A 25,639-nucleotide genomic window follows, 5' to 3' on the forward strand; every position below is an offset into this window, starting at 1 on the left:
TCACTCTTTCTGGGGGACACGGGAGCAGGTTCCTCCCATAACGTATGTCTGCAGCAGCGACAGCTGATCACCGTCTGTGCTCTGCATTGGCTTTGCATGAATCACTTTAAATCTGGGAGCTGCATATCCGTGTCAGCACAGCACTTTGTCCAACCAAAAGAGGCTCTTGGCAACACGCTGAGATGCCAGCCTGGATCTAAGCTGCTGCTCTGAGCTGCTCTGCCCTCATCCAGCCATACGCACACATGGCTTCTATACCCGTAGGTGCCTCCTGCATTGCCAAAACAGGCTTTTTTAAGGAGACAGATCTCAAGCCAGTTAATGGCCCAGTGGTGAAATCTGAGTGAAAACTAGATAGTTATTTTCTATCTTGCTTTAGCTAAGTCAGGACCAGCTCTAAATTTTCCTCTCTAGACTTGGATGCTATCCTGTTCAAACTAATATTAGGTCTGAAGATAGAGGGGTGTCAAAAACAGCTGAATAAACAGGTCAGCTTGTTATTGTGTACTTAGGTCTCGGCTCCAAAGAGGAGTAAATACAATTGCTGGAGTATGTTGCTCCTCAGGAATGCTGAACCGCTGGCCAAGAGCGGTTCTTGGTTTTTGTTCTGGCGAGTTGCTCCTCTGCATTATTCCAGGGCTGACCTTATGACTAATTCTTTGCCATTCAGGACTTCCAGGTCATGGTGACCACTGGTTTCGCCAAATTACAACTTCTCCTCTATAGCTGCCATAATATAGAGCAGCACCAAAATTAGTCTCTCATTCAGATTCCTAGCTGCAGAACAATCTGTTTTTAGGAGATCTGTTATGAAGACAGGACAAGACTGGTAGTCTTTCCCCAGGAGTGTAATTATCCTCCTTGCACTATGCGTTGGGTGTAAAACCCTAACTCTGGGAAGTGCCACATGCCTTGTTAAGCTGCTGTCTTGGGGCCCAGTTCTGCATTATGGATGTTATGAGGACTTTTGGTGGCAGAAGACCTACGTGAGCCTGAAGGAGCAAAGGGGATTTTTAATTTTTTTTTTAAGTTTCTCTTTCCTTTCTTGCACAGTTTTGTCCTTACATTTATAACATTCTGTGATTCTGCGTGATTCTGTAATTAGTATGTTTAGTGCGTCGTAATATACATAATGTATTAGAGGATTATAAAACTGCTGTTAATATCCACAAAAAAAGCTGAGTTTGGTGCGTCACAGCCTGTATCATCTGCCTTAGCTCTTGCTATAATTCACGTGTTCAGTTTGTCTGTCACACCTCTTTTTTCTTTTTTTTTTTTTCCCAGAATAGTGATTGTTTCAAAATCAGAAAAAAAAGTATCAGAAAACAAAGTATGCCCTTCATTCTTCTGTCTTCATTCAGAAGCCGTTGCATCACAGTCATTTATCATAGCCTGGTCTCTGGTGCTCTTTGCTGTAGTATTTAAGATGGGAATACTAGATTAAGCTGTGTGACCAGAGGCACGATCCATCAAGGACAACAGGGTTGTTGTGAGTGACTTACTTGCATCGGCCCGTCTCTGAACGTGAGGTGGGCAGTGGTTTCGATCGCACCCCAGCGAACTCTGACCCTCTGCAAGGAGGGATCGGAAAACTGAACACTGTGAGGCTTGATTCATTTGTACAAAGGAGAAAGAAAACCAGCAAATTGCAGAGATTCGGTGGCATTTTGGTAGGCTAAAGAGTTGCAGGAGGTTTGGGGTTTTGTGCTGATGTGGTGCAATAAGATGTGATATAAAAACATGGAGCAAAGCGATGGGACTGTTTCAGATGCAAATGCTGCTCTGAAATCTGCTGTCTCCCTGTGAGAAACTGGGAAATTCGGAGCTCCAAAGCCCAGTGATCTGTAGGCAGAAATGCCCTGCTTTTCTGAAGTCCCTTTTAAGATGCATGCAAGCATCACATCAGTATCCAGTATCTGTGCTTTCCCTAAGGCTCTGCAGCAGCTTTCTGACACAGACATGTTCCTCGAGCCGTGCACAGCTCCCTTGCTGACGACATTGATGATGCAGGTGCACAAGAGAGAGAAGCCAATTTCGAAGCCATTTATGGTGCTGAAGTGCTAGAAACTCAGCAAAATAATACATTTGCCAAGGAGGAGAAAGTGAAACAGGTGGGTAAGCGTCCCTTTGGAAGGTTTTGCAGACTGCTGAGAGGAGGGGAGGGCAGGAAAAGCTGAGGGTCCCCACTGCTAGCAGTGGAGAGTAATAAGGAAAAGGGATGACGTGGCTTTTTAATCCGGTTTGCATATCTGGGAAGAAATAATTGCTTTGTGTGCTGCTCGGTGCTACCTAAGCTTGCTGGCATTTCCCAGAAAATAGAAGGGGAATGGATTATCTTTCAGAGATTCTTTGGTTAACAGTTACTACAATGTGTAGCATTAGGAGCTGCTTAATCCCAATTTGAGGTGATTTCTCAGGTGGCAAGTTCGTCTGATCAGAGTTCTTATGTGCCTGAAATTACTGGCATCTGTTTTGCAGCCTTGCAGATGAGGCAATGTCCTGTTTTCCCGGTGATGACCAGCTCCCTCGTGCCTGAGTGGGATCTGAAGGGTGTAGTGTCGGAGTGGGGGGTTCTGCACAGCAGGTATGCTGCCTGGCTATTCGCCACGGTGGCCTTGCGCACAGCTTTTTCTTTGGCAGACCTGGTCAAAGTGCAATGACGATAAGATTGTGCGTGTTCTTTTTTTTTTTCCCTACACACTTATCTCTTCTCTGCAGTGGCGAAGTCATTTATTCCCACCACAGGCTGTGAGAGCCGGTGGATGTCAAGGACTAGGCTCCACAGACACAGCCATCATGTGTGGAATATAAAGTGCGTGAATGTAAAGGTATTAGGAACCTGGCTCAGTTCAGCTCGGTGTCGGGGCATTCTGTAATGCAGTCGGTAACGGTAGGTCTCTGCACAGAGAAGCGCACAGCAAGGACCGCACCTAGGTGGCAGTTAATGTCACAGTGCTTTGTGTCTTCTGCTTTCTGTTTGATGCTTGCTAACCTCCACAGTCATACAGTGTCTGCTATAGTTTTATTTATTTAATACTATTCCCCCCCGCAATGCCCTGCAATGCAGTTAGTCCACTGAAGGTTTTGGAAAGCGTGGAGCGTATATGGTACACATATTCCTGCTTTTCATCTAGTAGTATGCTTTTTTTTTTTAAATGGAACATGATCTTGCTGACTCCAGCTCATACTGCATAACCTCAAATACAGGAGCACGTCAGACTCACACCCCTCTGGAAACTATGGGTTGTGCCAGAACACTGAGATCCCAACGTCCAGACAGTGTCCGTGTTGAGCGTTTGCTGCTCTGGAAAAAAGAGCCAAAAATGCTGCAGCAGGCAGCGGCGAGGTCCTGCAAGAGGAGGAGGTAGTTGTGCCTAAACATGTTTGAAACCTCCCCTCTGATGATGAGTCAGAGGCTGTTAAGGTGCTGTAGATCAAGCAGGATGTCTGGCTCCTGCTCTAATTGTGTGAGTCCAGCAACCTCTATGTGAAGGCTTTTTTCTCTTATTCTGCATAAAAGTCTAAAGCAACTCAGGAGAGTTTAAACCCCACTAGCCTGCAGTTAGGGCAGATCTTTCCTGTATGTGTGGGACAACTGTGTTCCACTGTATTGAAGTTGTTGAAGTTTTTCCTCTTGGCCAAGATAAGGAGGAAAAGGTGTTGTGTGACTTTTGCTTAAAAAAAAACAAAAAAAAAACAAAACCCAAAAAATAACACCCATGGACAACATATTTTAAAATATTTCTTCTTTTGGGGAGAGGTTACATGGGATTTGCAACCCAAGATCACAGCTGTGTCTCTACCAACGCTTTTTGCAAGTAAGGAGTGGCTTGTGCTTTTGCTAGAAACGTATCTGCAGTCATAGTGAAATTCCGCATAGCCAAAGCAACATTAAAAACAAACCCCAGCTTGGCCGCGATGCGGAAAATACGTAACAGCAGTTGCTGTGTGCAGGATGAAAGCTGATGTTTTGCCAACCTGAAGTGTAAAGCTGGTGCTGGAACAGGGGCCTGAAGAATGGGAACGTTTGCCAAAAGGAAATGGAAGCAGGGATGGAGGGTTTCGGGGAATGCACCAAAGTCGGCCATGCCAAAAAATGTCTCCCCTGTGGACAGGTCTGATTATGCTGGTAACCGCATTAGCCCCCGCAGAGTGCAGCTGGAGCCACAGTTGGCCTTTCGTGCTTCCTAGCTGGGGAAACGGCATCTCGAGTGCACGGCTGAGGCAGAGCTGGGCTTGGATCGGCCAGCTGTGTTCCTGCACCTTGGTGACCGAAGGGCTGTAGGCAGGGATTTGAGAGAAAGACAAGACACCAGCAAAAACAAAGCCCAGTTTCTCTGCTTGGTAGTGGGAAGGTCTACCAAAGACGACCAAGGAGGCCACAATTTTTGAGTTGCTTTCAGTTTTTGGAGGCACACACACTGTATTTGCTTGCAGGTTTGTCTTCAGCGGAGCCCATAAATTTAAGACCTGCTTGCCCAGTGTGTTTAGTTTTCTTTTTTCCCTTGGATAGAATATCCTTCCTTTCCCATCCTCTCATCCCCCCTTGTTGCTGAAGTATATCTTTGCAGTAGTCCTGAGCACATCAGAGAGCAGAAGCCCAGAAGGATGGTCAGTCAGGTGACAGCTGTGTGCAAAGGAGGTGGAGAGATAGATATATATATATATATATAGATATAGATATGTAATACGCTTCGGGAGCAAGTTCTTCGGTGCATTACTGTCGCAGCTGCCCAGTGTCACGCTGGGAGGTGAGTGAGGAGGCTGCCCTGTGAGACCCTGGTCCTGCTTCCACTTTGCACTTCTCTTGGTCCCAGCAGAGATGTGTTTTGTCCTGTTAAAATTTTGTTTATTTCAGCATTCTTTTACTTTGCAGCGGTACTGTCCCAGTGGTATCTGAGCAAAGGACAAACTGCGCCTGTGAATTTGTTCTGTGTGGTTGTTCCAGCTTGTGCATTACTAACAGCTGAACCTACGTCACCGCTTGCTGAACCCGTTGAACTCTGTTGGCTTTGAAACGGCACTGATCTGAGTGTTTGGGGGTTCCTGCCTGGATTAGCTGAGATCTGGAGCAAGGTGGTAGACACTGGTGGGGAAAAAAATAGGCGAACAAATGTAGACTGAAAAAGGGGGTGGGAGAAGATGTTGTGATAGGGAAGCACAGCAACCAGGGTATCAATGTTCAGCTTGCTTGCTGCGGCCCCAGTGCATCTCAGTCGTGCTTTTACTTGGGGTGCCATGGTCTAGCAATTAGCATGGAGGGCTGAGAATCAGAAGACCTCAGTTCTGCTCTGGTCCTGACTTTGCCATATGACCTCAAGGAAATCACCTCAGTTTTCTTGCTCTGTTTTTCTCCTTCTCGCCTTTAATCATCAAGACCATGAGCTGCTCAGGGCAGAGACTGTCACTGATAGATTTATTCAGGGTATAGATTCATGGGTGCTAATCTCAGTGTAATAAATAATGCAGATTTCATCAGGATCTTTTTTATAAGAATTGGCAAAAAATGAAGTGTTATTTAGACTTTAACTGAGTGAGAATCAGGAAGCATCTAGCTTATAACATTTACCTCCAGCTCTCTGGCCTGTGGCAAGGAGCTTGTGGGCAAGTGAGCCTCAACCAAGGCGACTGCATTCAGAGAAGCGACTGAAGCAGAGAAGTTGATGCACTTCAGCATTTAGCACTGGGTAAAATGAAAAATGCAGAAAATGAAAAAAAAAACCTGAAAACATGGTAGAATGCAGAAGTTTGCTGCTGTTTCGCAGCTATTTTAGAGAGCAGCACGTTAGTCTTTCTGTGCAAGACCTTCAGAAGGTTGTGAAGGGTTTGCAGCATGAGCAGTCTGAAGTCCTCAATTTGGAAAAGTTTCTATAATCTTGTCCTGGCCCCAGCCCTTTGCCTAGAATGGGACTTTTTACAGACTTAGTCTTTTCAGGTAAATAACTTTTTTTTCTTCATATTGGTAAATGTAGCAGGTAGGAACTTAGTTCAGAAGGCTTTCAGTGGATCCACCTGGTGATTTAAGCCTGTCTCTGGCTATCAGGGAAACTTCTGTTAGCAGCAAGTTATTCTTGCGTATTTTCCAGAATACCGTGAAGTAAGCGATGCCTGCTGGTGTTAAAAGCAGAGTATGGATCTAGCAGAGTTCTGGGGATGCCATGCCATCTTTGTTTTCATGAAGGTATCAAGTTAATAGACAAAATGCCAGCAGGTGGTGCTGAAGAATACATGGTACAGCTCCTGGGCTTTGTAGGACAAGCCAAGCATGTGTGTTGAGCATCGCAAGCAACTCTTCCTGTTTCTTGTTATGCAGCATTTTAACAAAATGTTCTGCTGCAGTGGAGAAAACCGTTCCGGTATCTGCTCTCTGGGCTTTTTTTTTTTTTCCCCCTCTGTACATTTGTGTCTAGCAAGAGGCTCCTCCGTTTGACATAAGTGCCGTCAATATTAAACTGTAACACTAGCTTGGCTCAGCCATCCCCGCAATGAGCTGGGGAGGACCTCTGTGCGGGAGGTTGACCTTTTCCCTTTTGCTGGAACTGCCCTCGTTGCTCAGCAAGAAATAAACAATTACTGGCACACACAACCCTCGGAGTCAGCGTACGTTCCTGCAGTAGCTCTAGCTTCTCCAATAAAGAAGTGATTAGTTGCGTGCTGTTGCGTGGTAAAGGGCCGAAGAGCAGAGAGCTAGAATTTAACAGGCTATTCTCAATTACGGTTGGCAATTAATTTTTTTAATGTAATGAAGATAGTACTTGCTGATGGGAAGACAGGTTCCCAAAAGTACAGAACGTTTCCTGGCCACGAGTAGCAAAGCAGGGTTGAAATCTGGTCATGAAGAAGGCTAACTTCATCTTGCCCATTTTGGATCAGGTGCACCGGCTACTTTGAGATGTTCCTAACATGAAAGCTCTTGCTAGGGCTGAAGAGGGCAGATGTTCTGTGCTGTCTGATTTTGTGCGTTAGAGTCCATTTTTCTTAGATGTCAACTACATCAGTATTATCCTTCTTGTACAAGGAAGTGGTGTATGAGCAAGTGCTACAGGATGAGGCCATTATGGGATAGAAAAACATGTGAAGATGTTACTTAAAAAAGCTGAAAGTTTCCTAAGCTCTCTTGAACTTTCTGTTCACAGCAGTGTTCGGGGGCATTTGATCACCTATGGCAAAACCCAGTGCTTACAGATTTTTCTCACATTTGCTTGCTTAATAACACTCGAAAAGTAATTTTTCACATGTGGACTTCAATTCCTCCTCCTCTAAAAGAGGATAGAGACTTAGATATTTGGGTTTCTGCAAGACTTCATTAATTAGAGTGATTTCAGAATGAAGGATGTCCTGCTAGTGTCACTTATTCCCCATGCTGCTTCTTCTGGGTACTTATTAAATTCAGCGGTTTGCTTTTAAAGTCAGCATAGCAGGATTTTGGAATGACACTAGCCGTGTGGTTCTGGCTGGTCAGTAACTAGGAGGGTCAAATTCCAAGTTGGCATGTGTTATTTTCACTCACATAAATTGTCGCAGGAGCTGCTGCTTTTAGTGAAATCCCAGTGAGGCTGGATTCCCACCCCAGAATTTTTCTTGTACATGCTATTAACGATGAATGTTGTGTGAGTATTTTCAGCAAGTGAAGGCATCTTTTACACCTACGTCCAGGGGGAACGAACTCCTCGCACGTGTTGACATGCCTGTTCTCCGATACGGGTCTTTACCAGGCAGCTTTGCTTTTAAGCTCGTGAGTGATTGTTTCCCCTTGCTCCGGAGTCAGCGCAGGTAGAATAGAGCAGATGGCTCGGTGCTGGCTAAGTGCTTGCTGATACATAGCAAATTGCTTCTGTAACCGACTGATAGGTTTCAAGCTTTAATTGAGGCTTTCAGCAAGGCGCTCAACAGTGAAAAGCATTCTGCTGAGAAAAACAGCAGCGTTACCATGGGCAAAGGTTCAGGACAGCAGAGTTCAACCCTCTTGGGGATGGCTCCTCTATTTATTTATTTATTTTCTGCTGCTTTCCCACCATCATTCAAGACTTCTGTAACGTCGCTTGCAGATTACAGCTCAGTATTTCAGTGCGGCGCAATCCTTTGTGCTGAAAACGTGAAGCAGAGTCTGATAAGTTTGGATTTTCTGCTTGCGGCAGGCTCAGCGTGTCTGCAGAGGTGGCTGTCCCCCGGTGCTCCCTTTGAGTCGCTGTCTGCCTGGTCTGAGCAGCAGCTTCTGCAGGTCTCCCTTGTGTAGCAGGGAGTACAGCTCCTGCTGTCTTATCTCTTATGTACATCAGCATCATCAGAATTTTAGTTTTTAATGGACATCTCTAAAAGGGAAAGGAAACCTCCCTTGCTCCTCCCTCCCCCCGAGCAAGAGTGAATTTGACAGCGGAAGAAAGATATTTGTGGTAGGGTTGTCTGAGCAGCGTCCTGTTGGGCCAGAGGGTTTCCTTCAGCAGCTGTCCCATAGGCTGAGGGAGCTGCTCTCCGAAATCACGTCGTAACTCGCCCAGGTCAGGGGCAGCGCAGAGCAGGCAGAGGTACGATAACCCAGTGGTCTAGCTCTCACGCTCCCCCCGCCCCCGCTTTTTATCCACCTCTGAATTCTGCTTTGAATTTGATTTCTTCATAGTGCAGGACCAAGGAATAAATTTCAGCATGGAAAATGTATCTGTTGAGCTAGCTTTGTTTAGTGTCCTCAATTAGTCAGAAAGGAGTTGCTTCAAGTTACAAAGCTGGCTGGTTGGCTTTGAAGTTTAGATTTTATTTAGTGCTGGTGTGGGTCTAACAAAAAGACCCTAAAAAAAGGCATTGCATGAATAAGAGAAATTAAACTCTATGATTCAAGTTTCCTGAAGACTCCAAGAAATCTTTGATGATGGTAGAAGTAGTGCTGGTAGCTTAAAAACACCTGTGGACCCTCTCTGCCCCAAGGAGCTCAGAAGCACAAAGATTTTTGCTGAGTTCTAAAATCCCAAACACATTTGATAGTGTCCACAGTGTGTGTTTTTATGTTCCTTTAGCTCTTCAGTGGCTTAAAATGCACTGGAAGTATGAACTACTGCCAGCGTCCTTTTGTACTTGCATGAATTTAATTAAAAAGATAATTGGATTGCTTTATCAGCCTTCACGTGTCAGCCCAGTGCCACCCTCTTCTTCCCTCTCTAACAACGTTGACAAACCCAAGGTACTGGAAATCTGTATTTTTCTGTATTGTTCTCTTCTCTTGTGTTTCAGATAGGGTACAGAGGTGACTGTTTTCTGTCGAGCATTAGATCTGCTGCCCCGGTGGGAAGGAAGCGGCTGATAAGCAGATAGCCAGCCTGTTCAGATTGTTCCTGCAAGGGCGGCCCTGGGCGAGTGGAGGGGGAAATGCCATGCAATGGCAAAGCTCCAAAACAAAACAAAGCAGGCTGACCCTTTGCAGAGTCTTCTGCCTTTATTACACTGACGATGTGTTGCCCAGAACGTGCAGCTGAATCTGCAGGCTGCATGACATGGGCAGTTTTTGTGATTTCCGAGGAATGTAAGATCCGTTTTTAGTGCAAAACATCGATGTTTTCTTGTAAACAAAGAAATGCCCAGCCTGTGTCGTTTAATAAACCTGAGGATGTATCCAGACTCCTTGACACCCCTTTGACCAGAGGTCCAGATGCGCATACGGAGAGGAGTGGAAGGGCACATGAACGAAACAAAAGGCTGCGGTCCTGGCGCTTGCTCCCCACCAGCTCACAGAGCTCCTTCCCTGCCAGCTCCATGGCCGTGCGGTGCCGCCAGCGCTGCCTGCCTTGGCAAGCCCCGCCTGTTTCCAGCACGCTCTTCGTGTTGTCCTCGGGAGTGGTGTTTTAATGCTCGTCATCGTTTCCTTGAACTTCTAGAGTTTCGTCAAGCAACCTCTGGGAATTTGGGAGGGTGGGTTTTTTCCAAAGAATACTATTTACAATACAAAGCAGCCTCTGTTCTAGTAATTTGTGGCAACATGGCTGCTGAGGAGGTAAGAGTTGTCTTTTGCTTATCCAGCTGGTCTGTGGATGGGGCAGTTGGTGAAATAGGTTGGGCACGGCCAGAAGTAATGCAGGGGCGCGCGGAGGACCGGGGCCGATGGGATTAGGCAGTCAGGAATGCCTCTCTTGAGAGTGGAAATGCTGTTGCGTGGAAGACTTGGAGACTTTACGAGCTAGTTTCTGACAACTGGAGGGTGACAACGTGACTTTTCAGGATCCTTCAAGACAGAAAAAAAAGCCTGTGGGTCTACTGGAATTTTTCACTTTGATGAAATTGATTTTAATTCATTCTGAATGTGAATTCACCAATTAGCAATGTAGAATAAAGTATCTGTAGAATGGTGTTTTGATGACCTTTCTCTCTCCCCCTTTCTTAATGACTAACTCCCTTTAAAAGGACTTACAGCTTTGGAAAAGGTGTAATAGCAGGTATCTGTTATTAGCCTGAGGAATAAGGTGTTTGCAAAAGGAGATGACTGAAGGAAGGGTGCTCTGGAGTTTAAAAACTTATTTTAAAATAAAAAAGGGAGTCACAGTTTTTCATTGCTTTCACAGAAGAAATTGGTTTAGACATATGAGGTTTTCTTTTCCATTTAAATGTTTTAAGTAGAGCTTTTTAACAAACAGAAAAGGCAAAACTCAAAATACAAAGCAGCCCACTTGACAGTTGCATGTAGGAAGCACATATCCAGTCAGTTTTTTCAAGGGGTTTATGCTGGTGTCAACATGACCCTTTCTTCTTGCAGAAAAAGATTTACAAGTACAAGAAGGTGCTCAGTAACCCCAGCCGCTGGGAGGTGGTGTTGAAGGAGATCAGGACGCTGGTGGACATGGCGCTGACGTCTCCGCTTCAGGATGACTCTATCCACCAAGCACCACTGGAGATCGTCTCAAAACTGCTCTCAGAGGTATGACCTCGGCAGTGCTCCTGCAAGACACTGTCACATTTAGATGAGAGACAAACAGTTAAAAGTTTGTGGGTGGGTTTTATTTTAACTTGGGCTGTCAAAATTCTGCCTTTGAGTCTGCTCGTGACTTCTGCTGACTTGAGTGGAATTTGTACTTGCTGGGGAGAAGGAGAATTTGACCCATGTTAGGCAGATTTCTAGAAACAAAACAAAAGACATTTCTCTTGAGGGTATTTTTTTTTTTGTTATTGCTGATTATTTATGGTAAATTTATTATGGGTCTGATTCATGTCTTATTTCAAGTCAGTAGTAAAACTCCCCTTGACTTCTTTTCCGTTGTCCGAATGGGTCATGCAGCTGAGAAAGCCAAAAGCAAACTCTTTTGCATAGGTGGTAGCATAGGTGACTTCCAGTAAACTTACCGGCTTTTACTGGTTCCATGTTTGAAGAAGGAATTTCAGGAAAACTGCAGCAGTTAGTTTACTACCAACAAATGATATACAACACCACAACAATCCTTTTATTAATTTTCTTAGGAACACACGAGCCTGTCTTAAGAAAATGTTTTTAAGAAATGTATTGCTAGCTTTAATTTTCCAACTGATTGAGACCTACTCGGGCATCCTGGTGTTTGTATGCTCAGCTTTCGTGGCTGGGGTGGCTTAAATTTGAAGGTGCTGAGGGAGAAATGGAAGCTTGCACAACCCCTTATAGCAGATAGTATACCACCTCTTTAAGAGAATGATTTTAATTTGATTAATTTCATTCTGAAAATAAGCAATTGCAATTTTGAGTCTTTCTACTTGTGTCTGGTGGTAGCTAGGAGGACTCTTTGCTGATGTGCCATCTCAGAGTAATCTTTGCTCATGTATTTCTTCTCTTCCACTCTTTCAGAACAACAACTTAACCACTCAAGACCATGAGAGCATTATTGTGGTGAGTATCTTTCCATCAAAATCTGAGGACAAATCTGTATTGTTTGATAACACTTCTGTTAATGCTTGCCTCTGCCCCAGGGAAGTAGGGCAAATGTGAAAGCATTTCCATCAATGCTGGTGAACTTAGGCAGGAACAATCTCATTTGTTCTACTGTTTTTTTTGTGTGGTTTTGTCGTTCCTCTTTTCTTGTTTCATAGATGAGTAACAATAAAGTTTCCTCATCAACTTATATGAAACAGCACAGCATGTTGAGAGTTAATCATCTCCCAAAATGGCCTCCTTACTAGGCTACACAGTGCAGTGTTCATATCTATATATGTACTTTAAATAGTCAAAAAACATCATTTCCAGATGTGCCCTGTAAAACCCTTAGGCTTAGTAGTTTCCTGAGGGGCTAATACTACCATATACAGAATGTCTCCATTGCTGATGGTATGTGAGCAAGTGATTGTTTTTGTAAGTGTAGTTATGGGTATGTGTCACTGCAGTTTAACCCTCTGCTTACTTGATTTATAAAAATATCCTCTTCAACTTTTTCTGTAGGTTGCATTTATTTAGACACAGAAATAAGTGAATCAAATGGCAGCTCTCTTCCTTGTGCAACAAAATATAAAATCTCAACAATTTATCAGAGAAGTGGAACTTGGTTCCCCATCACTGTAATTTAATCTCAGTCACTGGCAATTTCCAGGAGATCTTCCCAGTAATCTAATCTAGAACCTCACCACCACCTGATCATATCTCATCTCCGTGACTCTTTCTGCAAAATGACAAGGTAGCATGTAGCTGCCAGTAGGTGTGAATTGTGTTTAACTGATTCCATTTTAGCTGGAATCAGTCACTGAGATAAGTTTCTGAAGTGGCATTTAGTTTTCTTTGAGATCTGCTATAGCTTTCGTTTTACTCTAGTGCCAAGGGTAATTCAGTCCTCCAGTTACAACTGGTTGTTTTGGGGGAAGGTTTTTTTAATAGGAGATGTAAGGTGGCCCTATGAGCAGGGAAGTTGGACCAGGTGGCCTCCAAAGGTCCTTTCAGCCTACATTATTGAGCGATTGTGGGTGATGGCTTCTTCAGTTCAAGTCCTGCCCTTCTGTAGGTTGTGCTCAAACCATTAAGGAGATGTCAGCTTCTTCACTGCCGTTACACAGCTAACCTGTGCTATTCTTAGGAAGTATTACTTATACTGTATATTTATGTAGTATCTTAAAAGTAAGCAGTGATTTGCCATGCAGGTGGAACTAGCTTTCCTTCTCTAGATGGTGCTGGAACAGATCAATATCACAACTGATCCCTTCCCAGTAAGGCAGGGGAAGCACATGTTGCCGTAACTGGGCAATGCGAGACAGCAGGTTTCTCCTTTTAACCACGGCGCACATAAGGAAAATACAGGGTGCTTCCACGCTGACTGTACAGGGGGAGCCGTGACCCGTTTGACAGCATCTGTTGTGGTTATTCCCTACAACCAGTAAGGACTGGGCTGACTTGGCAGTGCTGGGTTAATGGTTGGGCTTGATGATCTTAAAGGTCTTTTCCAACGAAATCGATTCTATGAAACAATAAAGCTCATTTTCCTTAGGCTGACAACCAGTCAGTTACATCTCTGATGCAGTTACTGGGCAGGTATAAACACTAGGTGATTTTGCAATGCATGGCTCCTGGGATTTGGTGGGTCCTATAGCAACCACTCCAAAAGATGGATTCAAGGAAGATCTTTAGCTCAGGTGTTGGATGGGTAGCGAGGATACTCTAGTCTCACTGAATAGCGTCACATTCTCCATCAACCCACTGTTGCTGGATCACTGCCAGAGAAAGTGTGAACAGCTGCAGAAGGGTGGCACACGATAGTGAACAGAAACTTCACAAATGTTACGTGTAACCAAAACAGATCTTTGCAGATGTGCTTGGGTTCCCTTGTTAAAATTCACATTAATCTTGGCCTGTATGTGTGTGAAAGTGGCTATTGTGAAACACAGTCATTGCAAGCAGACTCACTGGGGCTGAAATCCTTAAGGAGATGAGAGGGAGAGCAAAAAAAACAAAGCAGGCTGCCTTAGTAAAACTCCAGATGCCCTCCAGATAAAATATCTGCTGTTCAGTTGCTTAATACAAAATGTCCTAGCTGCTGTGTTTAGAGTCTTACTTTTAAATGGGTACTGGGAATCCCTTTAGCTTAAGACTGGAAAAGCCCGAAGGCACCATCACATAGAGAGAATACATTGTTCTAGTACCATTTTCTAATTTACAAAGGAAGTAACGACATAAGTTCATTACACCCTCAGTGGCAGGTATGACCTCTAATGTATTTACCAAGCATAAGCACATTGGTTTGCGTAGCAACAAAGAAGGAACAGTTGATCACAGCTTTCACAAAGTTAGGTGCTTGATTTTGATGAATGGGGTCCTCCAAGGTAAGAACAGTGCTATGTTACTTTTAGTGAGTTATTTCTCATAAAAAGAGCTCAGACTCTTTTATAAAGGAGGGGGGGGGGTGGTGGTTTTATTTTTTTTTTTCTTTTAGGGAGGTGTTATAACTGAAACAGTGGGCCAGATTCATCCTTGCTGTTTTACATCATAAAACAGTTGGTCTGCTCCTGTTTTCATTTAAACCATTATAAAAATTGTACTCCTTTGCTGTGTTTTATGTATTTACACTGATGTAGTTAAAAGCAAAATTTTCCAGAGGATTCATAGCAGAGGTGTGCTTGAGTTTACGTGTAAAATAACGCACAACCCACCTCTAATTTCTCTGTTGATGCTTTTGTTCTCCTTTTTAAAAGTGAGCTTTTTTTTTCCACTAAAAATATTTCCCTGCAAAATGCTTACTCCAGTTGCAGTCCTCTAATTAAATTTTTTCTCTCTTTTCACTCTTTCTGTTTAAAGGCAATTGCACCTTTGCTGGAAAACAACCATCCTCCTCCTGACCTCTGTGAATTCTTCTGCAAGGTATCAGAACAGCTTTGCTTTCTGAAATCTCATAGTTGTATACGAGTGTAGTTCTTTGAGGGGGTGGCTGTTTTTTTGTTTAACTCTTACCTCATGCCCAAATTGATTTCAGTTTTTGGTCAACAACCAGTGATATTGGAATAGTTAACAGCACCATTATGATAAATAGATCCATATCCTAAGTACATCAGACTGCATAGTCCTGTCATTCAGTGAGAGTTAAAATCTTCAGACTCCCACACCCCCGTCTGGGTGCAAGAGATGTCCTACTGCATGTTCTGTTTAGCTAATGCAAAAATCATTGGAGTCACTGTGTTCAGATGAGTTGGTAATGTAATGCATAACTCAGCCCTAATGGTATGATGTCATTGGGTAATGGCAGTGGGAAGAACATAAGGACCCGTCCTCTTTCCTGGTAAATCCGTGCTTGTGCTTCATTTTACATCTTTGCCATAAACAACTGACTACTTTGGATTGCAAAGCTTCTGGTTTTGAAAATACTACTTTTCCTGTAGGCCTGTTTGTGTTTCAGTTTTAGGTCTGCTTAAATTTGCTTACTGATGTCTCAGTATACTTTTGTCAGACATCCTGGATGCTGCTTATAATTCCCATCCAGAGTTACTCATCAGCAGCTTCTTCCTACAGAAATTAAGTCAAGTTTCAGAAACTCCTCTGACTGTTGCATTTTTATAAACCAGTCTTAGAGTCATATCTAGCCTCAGAGTTAAGGCACTTTTATTCCTGTTGTTTTTTGCCTTTGGTCTCCATCAGAGCTGGGCACCTAATTATCTTTAACTGTGTGGGATGGGCTGTATATAGTTGCAGAAAGGGAAACAAGTTATGGACTTTTCCTCCTCGGGGATATTCAGAACTGAAATGGACAAGGCTAATGAAGGCTAATGGATCTTCAGAATTGGCCCTGCCTTGAGCAGATGACCAGATGACCTCCAAAGGTCCTTCCCAACCTAAATTACTCTGAGTGATACATTATGATTGTATGTTTTAGCCTGTGATAGGAGAGTGGCTTGTTGGTACCATCCAATATCCACCATGGTTTTTTAGCCTGGATCCCAAGGAAAGGAGGTCTGTGCCATTACACTGCCTGTGTCTATGTGTCTTCTTGTCCCCAACCTCTTTACTTCTAAAACTGTTGGCAAGTTTCAACCAGATTTGACAAAAGGGGTAGAATTCCAAAAAATACTACATTCCAGTGAGTTTTGTGAAGAATAGGCAGTAGGGAAAGGTACTCATGTAGTTCAGAAGCTCCCATGGTAATCTTCCATTAGATGCCAGCAAATCCAGAGGAGAGAGCAGTGTTACAAGTATTTAATCCCAGGAAAGATTAATTTAGCCCTTGGATTTTGTTAATCTTGGGGTAATCCATGCATAGGGTGTGAAGCCAGACCAGACTCATCTTCATAATTTCTGCATCTCACAAAATGACTTGTTGCTCATTACAGCACTGCCGAGAGCGCCCGCGGTCCATGGTTGTGATAGAAGTGTTCACACCAGTGGTACAGAGGATTCTCAAACACAACATGGTGAGTGCACATGATACGGGAACTTGGTCGGTTTGGAGAAGTTTCACTGTGACTCCTTTCGTAATGAGCAGCTGCTCTGTTGCCTGTAATGCACAAAGCACTGTGATATCTAAATCTAACTCCCCGGACCGGGACTGCTGAATATAATTGTGTGTTGCTTTATGAATGCAGAACTAACAAGCATTCAGTGGGACTTTCAAGAGCATTTAAGCAAAGCCATGATTTGAGGAACGTTTCCTTTGGCAGCAGTGCCAGCATATGCAGCTCCAGCTCTCTCCCACCTGGCTCTTGGCTCCTTATTTACCCGTGCATGCTATCTTTGTAGTTATAATGGTTTAAAATCAATTAAATAACAACATCAGAACAGGGACTTTGTTGATTTTGAGATGAGGCCCTCAACGTTTTTTCTTTAAAACACCTCCAGCTCTCTGGATTTCCATTTTCTTTAGACTCATGTCCAATGGGTTCTTACTTAGGTTTCCTGAATTTCCTTATGCTTTTCTGCTGTTGTTCTTCCTTCTTGTTGCAGGAATTGTCTACTCTGTCATTTTATGATTGTTCTCTCTTAGGCTGCTTTCTCTCTTCTCATTGCCAATCAATTCCTTGCTAGTGATTGAAATAAAAACTAGAGACTGCTCTGCCAGCTTTGCTCTCTCCACGACATATACCAGATTTCCCCCCCCCTCCCTGACTCTAAAGACATTCTTACATGATCCATATTCCTTTCCTAGGAGAGGTCTGGGTGTTTTCCAGCCCTCCATCCTTTGTGAAATATTAAGTTTCCTGACATGGTTTTTAAGTTGCATAAAGAAATTTTACTTCACAATGCTGTGGCAGAGTAGCAAATAGATAAAATATTTAAGACAGTTGACTTGGCTGTGATCTCAAGGATGGGTCTCATACCTCTGTAACTACACAATCAACTCATTTCACTAACTAATATAACTTTAGAGACCATCTGCTGTCCTGTTGTGTACAGCATGAACCTGGCAGAAAACAGTTCATATTTCTTACTTTTACAACAGTATTATTATTTAACTCCTCAAGTTTACAGAACTAGGTAGAAAGCCCAAGATGGTAAAAAGGTCGTATTCCTGGCTCTGTGCCTGTACTCCGCAGACATGTAAACATTTTTGAATATTCTGTAGCGTTCAACGAAATATTCTGTAAATGTTATTCTTGGATTCCAGACTGATTTTTTAAAGCATCCAGAGCTCTTGAGGGGTCTCAAATAAAATCTAAATGCATAGTGTGATGCTTGTATTTGGTTAGCTTCAGAGAATTGGGTATATTTACCATACTTAACATTTGCAGATTGAAAATCAACATGTCTGTACCGCAGTGTGTAGTCGGAGAATTTACGGTGTCATATATTAATTGGAGTGGATTTGGGCACTTTACTGCTCTCCAGGGACTTCTGTACTGAATAGTCTTTTAGAGAATGTGTGTGTGTGCATGTAAATGAAGTTATCCTTTGGGGGGACAGTGTTGTTGGCAGTAAACTTCATAACCTCAGGAGGCCCCATGCAATTCAGCGTGCTTAGAGCAGGAGACCTAGCTGGCTGTTCACACCTTTGCTGCTCTTTGCTCTGTGGTCTTTGATGAGTTCACGACAAGTTTTGTTCCACAGTTTCCCACCTATAAAATGGGGAAAGAGTGCTTCATTTATCTTTCATTTGGAAACCTCAAAAGAAAGAGGATAGCTTTTTGTCTTGCTGCTACTACCAGTTACATGCAGGACTGGAGACTATTGTATGCTGAGTTGTTTGGGGAGTGCTCAGCAGCCTCTCAGTACCTTCGGGTTTCAGCTGTTTGTAGCTTCAGTCCAGCTGTTTAAATATAAGCACTACTGGAGTGTTTGTGGGTAGGGGTTTTTTTTGAGCAAATGATAGAGTGTATTGTGTGTCACCTGGTACGGTGACAGGGCATCGTATTATATTTAAAGAGAGATTTTATTTTAGAGCTGTCAGCAATGACATGTCTTTATGATCTCTTGGACTTTCATTCTAACTTCAGTTAGGACACTTACACAGGTTGAAAGATTTCATAAACAAATTGCAACTGCAAAAGCTATCTTGCAAGGAGTGTTCATGAAATTAAATGGCACCAAATGATATACGAAGCACACGTGGTCTCATGCCCTTGAACCAAGTGTATTGGCACCTGCCTGAAGGAGTTGTTAGAGGTGTAATGATTTTAATTGTAATACCAACTGTGGAATCACCCACAGGCCCTTTGCTGGGTGAAGTTGCCAGGTAGCCATCCAGTACTAGCAAAAGGTGACACTTACTTAGACTTGAAGGAGACATTGTTCTGCCTAGGCTTGTATTCACATTTTTGATAATTTTCTCTAGCTGTAAAACCTATAAGATGTTAGTACAGGTTGTGCTATAGAAGTGCCTGAAAACAAAATAAGTAACAGAAGGCTTCGGTGCTTTGGGAGTATATCTTCCCTTTTACAGACCACCAGTTCCTTACCACTTGTGGCATTTCTTTAAAATTTCAGTTGCCATTTATTTTTTCAGGATGACTCTTCTTCAGCAGCCAGCTGCTTGAGGGGTAACTGGGAGGGCTTGTTTGTCCTCAGTGGGCCTTGGTCACCGCTTGGAAGTTTAGCTTTGTAGTTCTGGAACACCTGTGTAATAAGGTTACACCTGTGTAAATGTGAAGAAATGTGCTGTGGAATAGCACTCACCAGACAGCAGATTTTACTCCTTTCGCATCTAAAAATAGCAGGTGATGTGAGGAGATGCAGGATTTTAGTTAGCAGGTGCCTTTCTGACTGCAGGGTTTAAAGAAAGCGACTGTTGAGCTCACCTGTCAAATTCACATTGTAGCTGGAGTAAAATCCATGGAGAAAGAACTGATCTCTGGCTTTATACTTGATCACTTATTGATCGCATGTCAAAAAGGTTTTCTCTAAAATCAGAACAGATGTGATGTCAAACATGGAAGTAAAAAATTTATTTTTGAGTTGCATTTCTAAAAAACTGCAGTTATGAGTGGAAGCAAAAATGCAAAACAACAAAAAATGCCTTTCAAAATAAAGGTATAAAGTGAAGTGTACAAAACAAACGTAAGTGCAGGTAGGATTTTTTTTTTTTCATTAGACACGTCTTTTGTTTCAAGGTGTGGGTATGGGGGAAAAAGGAGAATTGGAAAGCGTGTCATTATTAGTGGGAAGACCATTACTTCAGCATGCAGTGAGACTGTGCTCTTGAAGCTGTCAGCATAATAACAAAGGGAGTTCGGTTGTATTTGAGTTGATTTCGTTTGAAAACCCGCAGTTTTGACGTGCATTGCAGGCGTGTTCCACTGTCTTCACCGAGTCTCTTCTTTTTGGACAGGATTTTGGGAAGTGCCCTCGGTTGCGGCTGTTTACTCAGGAGTATATTCTTGCTTTGAATGAGCTGAATGCTGGAATGGAGGTGGTGAAGAAGTTTATTCATAGGTTAGTTACATTTAATTTATGGTGTATTTCCAGTCCTGTGTACATGCTTCACTCTGTTACTTCTCCCAGCCCTGCTCATCTCTCGACTGGCTTTTAAGAGTAGCTGGTGCTTTTTGGTACTGGCAAACAGCAAATAAATTAGAAGAGTCCATGAAGCACTGCTGAAGTCTTTTTTTTTTAAACTAATTCTCAAATACACACTGGAAGCAAATGGACTTCGTGTGTACATTCTTTTTATACACTTAGAGCCTCGACAGAGAGATTCCTATTAACTTTAGACCACATAATGCTCAGTCGTGTGTGAGTTTTTGGGAGGACTGTAGAGATATCACATCAAATAAACTGAGGATGCACCTTAGCCTTATTCATAAATAGGGCCATTGGGTAGGGATTTACAGGGTTAAAATAACTCTGTTATGGTCCTTCTGAAGATTCCCCAAGGCTGTCTATCCAGTTCTGGCACCCCGTTCTGTCTGACTGTTTTTGCCCAAAGAAATCTTTCTCACAACGATGTCATCTTGTTTTTTTGTTTTTCAGCATGCATGGTCCAACTGGACAATGCCCCCATCCCAGGGTCCTGCCAAATCTTGTAGCTGTCTGCTTAGCAGCCATTTATTCATGTTACGAGGAATTTATCAACAGGTCAGTATGAATTCCCAGCTGATCGCATGTTACTCACTTCCAGACCTGTGGCATCTGTAAACAAGATCGTTGTGAGCACGGGTGTGGGTATGTGAGAGCGTGTCTCCGTTCTCACTCTGCTCATTGCTAGCATTACGTGTGGGAGTTCTGGTTAATCACGTGTGTGTTTTTGTAGATATGTGACTATATTTGTTACACCTTGTGTGCTTGAAAACCTGAAAGATGCTGAACCCTCATTCACTTGTACTCACTGTGGCATGTTTCGAGGCAGTGAGCATGGCAGTCTGTTATTGCACATCTTTGGCTCCCATGCTTCAAAGTGGGGACAGTGCTGGTGATGCAAGGAGCTCATCAGTTCCCAGTACAGAAGTACTGCAAGCTGCAGTAACTTCCAGGGTGAAGCTCAACAGCCACTTGCATGCTGATCTTGGCCACTGTTGAGATATTCCTCTAAGGCAGTCTGCAGCTGTAGCCAGCCTTTCTAGGCGAGCAGAGGATGAGAGTGCTCCACAAGAGTCTCTCGGAATTAAGCACTACCCAGAGCAGTGTCCGTTTTGCTCCCTTTCTGGCACATGAAGTGTGTGTTGCACCTAAAGCAAAGGGAAGGGTGAGATCTTGAAGAAGGGGTTGTATGTAGATCCCTGTGCATCTACAGCTTTGAACCTGAGCTGGCTTCACAATGCTGTCTCCATTATTGTGGAAAATTTTGATTCCTGACTTACCGCAAAATAGGTGCTGCGGTTTTTGACACATGAGCCAGTTTCCAGTAGACACTGAGGGTTCCCCGCTGCCGTGTTTCCTGTTTGTTTGTGCCTATCTGACTTTCCTCATGGTAGAGCACGGACAGGGGCTGCTTAGTGTCCAACAAAAATTCCAGACGCGAGGGCTGCAGACAAATGTCTGGGCACGCACTGTAGCCAGATACATACTTGGGCATGGATTCTGTTACAGCTTTGCACAACTTGGATGAGGAAGTTCACCTTTATACTAAACTGGCATGTCAATTAGAGTAATGAAAAGCTTGGATCTTTGTAGAATAGGGGCTGCAGAACAGTCCTATTGGAGCCTTTTAAAGTTTTTAACTAATTTCAGTAATCCAATTACACAGGAGAAAGCAATCGGGTGGGCTGGGGTGAAATGCAGTGGGAAATTGCAAAAGATTTTGGCTTCCCAGTGTTGCACTCTTTCTCCTGCTCTCTGCTATGTCTGTCTATTGAAATTATTTGTTTATTTTTAAAATTCAGTCGAGACAATTCGCCAAGCCTGAAGGAAATTCGGAATGGCTGCCAGCAGCAGTGTGACCGAAAGCCTAATCTCCCCCTCCGCCTTCTTCACACAAGTCCTGACCTGGTCTCTCAAGAGGCCACCTTGACTGAATCCCGTCTGAAACCAGTTATCGTCACTTCAAATGAGATCCACGTGGAAGTGGAGCGCAACAACACAGCTAATCAGAAGATGACAGCCAACGTTGGCAATGACAGTGAGCCCAACCTGATTGACTGCTTGATGGTCAGTCCTACCTGCAGCACCATGAGCATTGAGCTGAGTGCCCAGGCAGACAGGATCCTTGGCTGTTATGTTGAAATACTCAAGATGCTGTGAGTAACTATTTTAAACAGCTTTTTGATCAATGTCATATTAAAAATGGGGGGCTTTTCCCACAGGCCTGTCATTTTCAACATCTGTGGCCAGCAAGCACATGGTTATAATATCTAACTCTGGCTCTAGAGTCCAGCCTCTGAAAGAGACATCTGGCACTGCCAATATGTTCTAAAAATAGCATTAGGAACATGAAAATGGAAAGCTTATTTGTTCAGTGAGCCTCAGAAGTCGGAATGTTGTTACCAGTGGTTTCTGTTTTGTTCTTGACCACCAAGAAAAAAAATAATCCATTTGTCTCTCCCAGAGCGCTCGGGATTGCCTGAGACAGAGCTAGAAAAGACAGGTCTGTGCTAGGCTCAGTGCCTGTGCAGCGATAGGCAGCGCTGCTCCCCGGGCTTCAGCAGGAGTTAGATGAGGTCAGAGTCTTTCACTTAGGTGTTCTCCCTTCACATGTTTGTCGAAGTTTTATGACTCATTCAGATTTACCTGTATTAGAGTGGAGCCCCTATTTGTTGACCAGTTGCTTTGGTACAGCGGACCTGTGTTAGTGAACGGATGCTCAAATAGCCTTTACAGAATGATGGCTCCATGGTTTCCTGGGAGGCAAATCCTCTGAATATCTTCAAGAGGAATATGAAATAAAAAGTTCTTTGGGAAAAGCTTGTTTTTCTCCTGGATAAATAGATGAAAAGGAGTAACACAAAAGGTGCACTGCAGAATGGGAGCTTGTAATAGAAGTGCAGTAAAACAGCTCAAAACAATTTTGTTGACTTTGACAACCAGCTCTGCTACCGAGTTGCAGTATGTCTTTGGGGAAACTGTTATATTTCTACATTAATTATTTTTAAACAGTGTAAGGCTTAATGAAGTAATAGTTGAGTTTTTTAGAATACAACACATAGTGAGTAAAATTTGGACTTCACTGTAAACCATGAGCATGTGGCTACACTGAAGTCAAATGCAAATCTGTGTGTATGATCTCGAGGAATTAAATTAAGTCCAACTGCTGTGATGGAGGATTTTGTGAAAGTTTTGTCCCACATTTCATTTTTTTTTCAAAATACATAGTACCAATTTTCAACGTAATTATTTCACCCACTGCAGAACTGGCTTGCAAATACATACATAAGCATATACTCAGAACTAGAGACAGGACAGGTGAATCCAAGATACTGTTCCCATTAGATTCTTGAGCAGGAAGTTGCTGAAAGCTAATTTTATTCCCCCCGCCCCCACCTTAGCCTCTTTTGCCTTTAAAAATGTTTGCATTAAAAAAGCACAGCATCTGACTTCATTTGGTGGCTTCTAAGTCTTCACGCAGGTGCTACATTAAACACGTCGTGTATTTATTCCTGTCCCCTTGACTCTATATGTTTTCCATAAGCACTATGGACTGTCTCAGTCCTGATGCTGGCTTGGATGCTGACTCACTAAGCATTGATGATGGCTTTGATTTCATCACGCAGCTGACACACACTTACGAACAAATTCACAAATAGGCATGCTCTTCCTCACAGTCTCTCCACATTTTCAACACTAGATATGCCAGGTCTCAATTCCCATATAATTTCTTACACAAAGAACTCTTATTTCACTCCATACCAAGAATATGAAGAAATGATGCTGAAGAACATGCCTGTAGGAAGAAAACATTAATTATAAACCAACTGCTATCCAGGAGCTGAGCTCTCAGCGGGCAGTCACTAAAATAATGTTCTTATTAATAACAGTGGTAAGCCAAACATAAATAAGTTGCTTAGCAGTGAATTTAATTGTTCTTTTAGGTGTCTGACTCAATATCATCATCAAAACAAGAGAGTCACCAACAATGATATCTTTTTTACATAATTAACTTAGGGCTGCAGGGAGTAATTTATTTAGGCAGATTTTAATTATTGAAAGTCTAGCAAATAAGAATTCTTAACAGTATCTTCAGCAGAGAGCATTTTATTGTTCACCCAACTCCTCCGCAATACTTACTTTTTTGGGGAAAAAAAAGCATTTCTAATATTGATAAAAATGTCACAGCAATTACTTAATAATCACTGTAATACCTGCACAGAAAGCTAGATGTGCAGATTAGAAAGTTCACCTGTGTGACTGTTATCATAGCACCAAGAACATCTTTGACCCTTTTTCTAACGTAGTTGAGTAACAGAGCACAACTATTGCATACTAAAGGAAAACAGAAAATCAGGGGCTTAAAGATGTTGGCAGATGACCCAAAGTCTGGATAGATTTTAAAGGAGACACAGTCTCTAGTGGAACATGGTATTTTTGTCCTGCACTCAAAAGTGGATCGAACTTCTGTGTCAATATTCTCTAATGCTTTCTGGACTCTGATAGTGTTACTGATGCCAGTCAGTGCTCCTGAATGCCACGAGTCTTAAACTGGTGCATAGAAAATGCACTAAATTAGTTGAAATCTTTGTTCATCATATGAAATTATAGGCTCTGAGAGCTGCCTAGTGGTGTCCAGCTTGTTAATGTTCCCATGCATTAGAGAATTTCTCGTACAACTAAACTTGTGCTTGAACAGCACAACTACGGTTAGAGAAGTTTGCAGTAAAAGGAGTCGTGCGTCCTCTGCCTTGGACTGGATAAGTTCAAAGTCTGTGTATCACCTGAAGGACCCCACTGATTGCCCTGGGAACACTTAAACTGGGCCTGTAGTGAAATCCAGATCAACAAATAGTAAACTAAACTGGCTGCAAGAATAGACACCTCGTAGGGAGGCTGTGGCTGTGATGATGTTGTATGGTAAGCTGTCACCCTCTGCGTTATTGTTGTTTCCGTGGCTGCCTCTAGTGGCAGGGGTCCTTCCAGATGCCCAAACACTTGTACCCCTCTCCGGGGGCTGTGTGGCCAGGGTCGAGTCGGCTCCTTTGGGCAAACTTGTGTTGCTTTTTCCTGATGCTATCATGCCAGCTGTGAGCAGTGGAGGCCTTTCCTGTTCTCAGCAGCCAGGGCAGGACCTTTCTAGGGCCTTTTAACGGTGCTAATTTTTCTTCTTTTGAAAAAGCAAACAAGCCCAGTTCAAAAGAAGGCTGAATATGAAAAGACACCTCCCTGTTTTGCAGATAGCAGATCTGTGCCGTATATGACAGGGAGTCTGATGGGGCTTTTTCTCAGCGTGCCCTGTAGCCCTGAGCTAAACCTTTCAGAGCTCTGAGTTGGACCTAGAGCCAGGGAAGGAAGGGATAAGGTACGTGTCTGGGGGGCTTGGTCATCTTATTATTATCTGATAACAGAGGAGTTACTTAAAAGATTTTTCATCTTATCAAGCTGCTCAGTCTGGAGAAAGAAGCTGCTTCCAAGTAGTTGCTCCTTGTCTCTTTATTATCTTCTAAAAACAGAGGACTCGGGGCTCGTGGTCTCTCGGTGATAAGACCGACAGCTTTCCAAATGCAAGCGCCCACTGGAGCTTCCCCTGCCTTGTCTGCATTCCCCAATAGGTCAGTGGCATGCTCTGAATATCCCAAGTGGATTCTCTTATGTCATGTTTATCAGGGTTGCCCTGGGCTGCTAATATGTTTTGGATTGTTTGTGCCGCACATGACATATGGGCAGGTTTTCATTTTGGTGAAAGGTGATCCCGGGGAAGGAAAATGTATTATGTTGGCA

The 25,639-nt window shown here is 43.2% G+C and overlaps 1 protein-coding gene across 2 annotated transcripts in view; it reads left to right on the forward strand.

The window, feature by feature from the left end:
- Positions 1-25,639, forward strand: part of CMIP (c-Maf inducing protein) — a 136,349-nt gene that overhangs the window by 90,769 nt on the left and 19,941 nt on the right. The window contains exons 4-10 of one of the 2 annotated variants that reach the window (XM_068411203.1): positions 10,736-10,897; positions 11,792-11,833; positions 14,717-14,779; positions 16,240-16,320; positions 19,668-19,771; positions 20,309-20,413; positions 21,658-22,011. In XM_068411203.1, coding sequence (XP_068267304.1) covers positions 10,736-10,897; positions 11,792-11,833; positions 14,717-14,779; positions 16,240-16,320; positions 19,668-19,771; positions 20,309-20,413; positions 21,658-22,011 — 911 coding nt within the window. The remainder of the gene's footprint in view (positions 1-10,735; positions 10,898-11,791; positions 11,834-14,716; positions 14,780-16,239; positions 16,321-19,667; positions 19,772-20,308; positions 20,414-21,657; positions 22,012-25,639) is intronic. The other variant, XM_068411204.1, reaches the window with a different exon arrangement.

This window comes from Nyctibius grandis, chromosome 12 (assembly GCF_013368605.1).
Source record: "Nyctibius grandis isolate bNycGra1 chromosome 12, bNycGra1.pri, whole genome shotgun sequence".
Classification (NCBI taxonomy): Eukaryota; Metazoa; Chordata; class Aves; order Nyctibiiformes; family Nyctibiidae; genus Nyctibius; species Nyctibius grandis.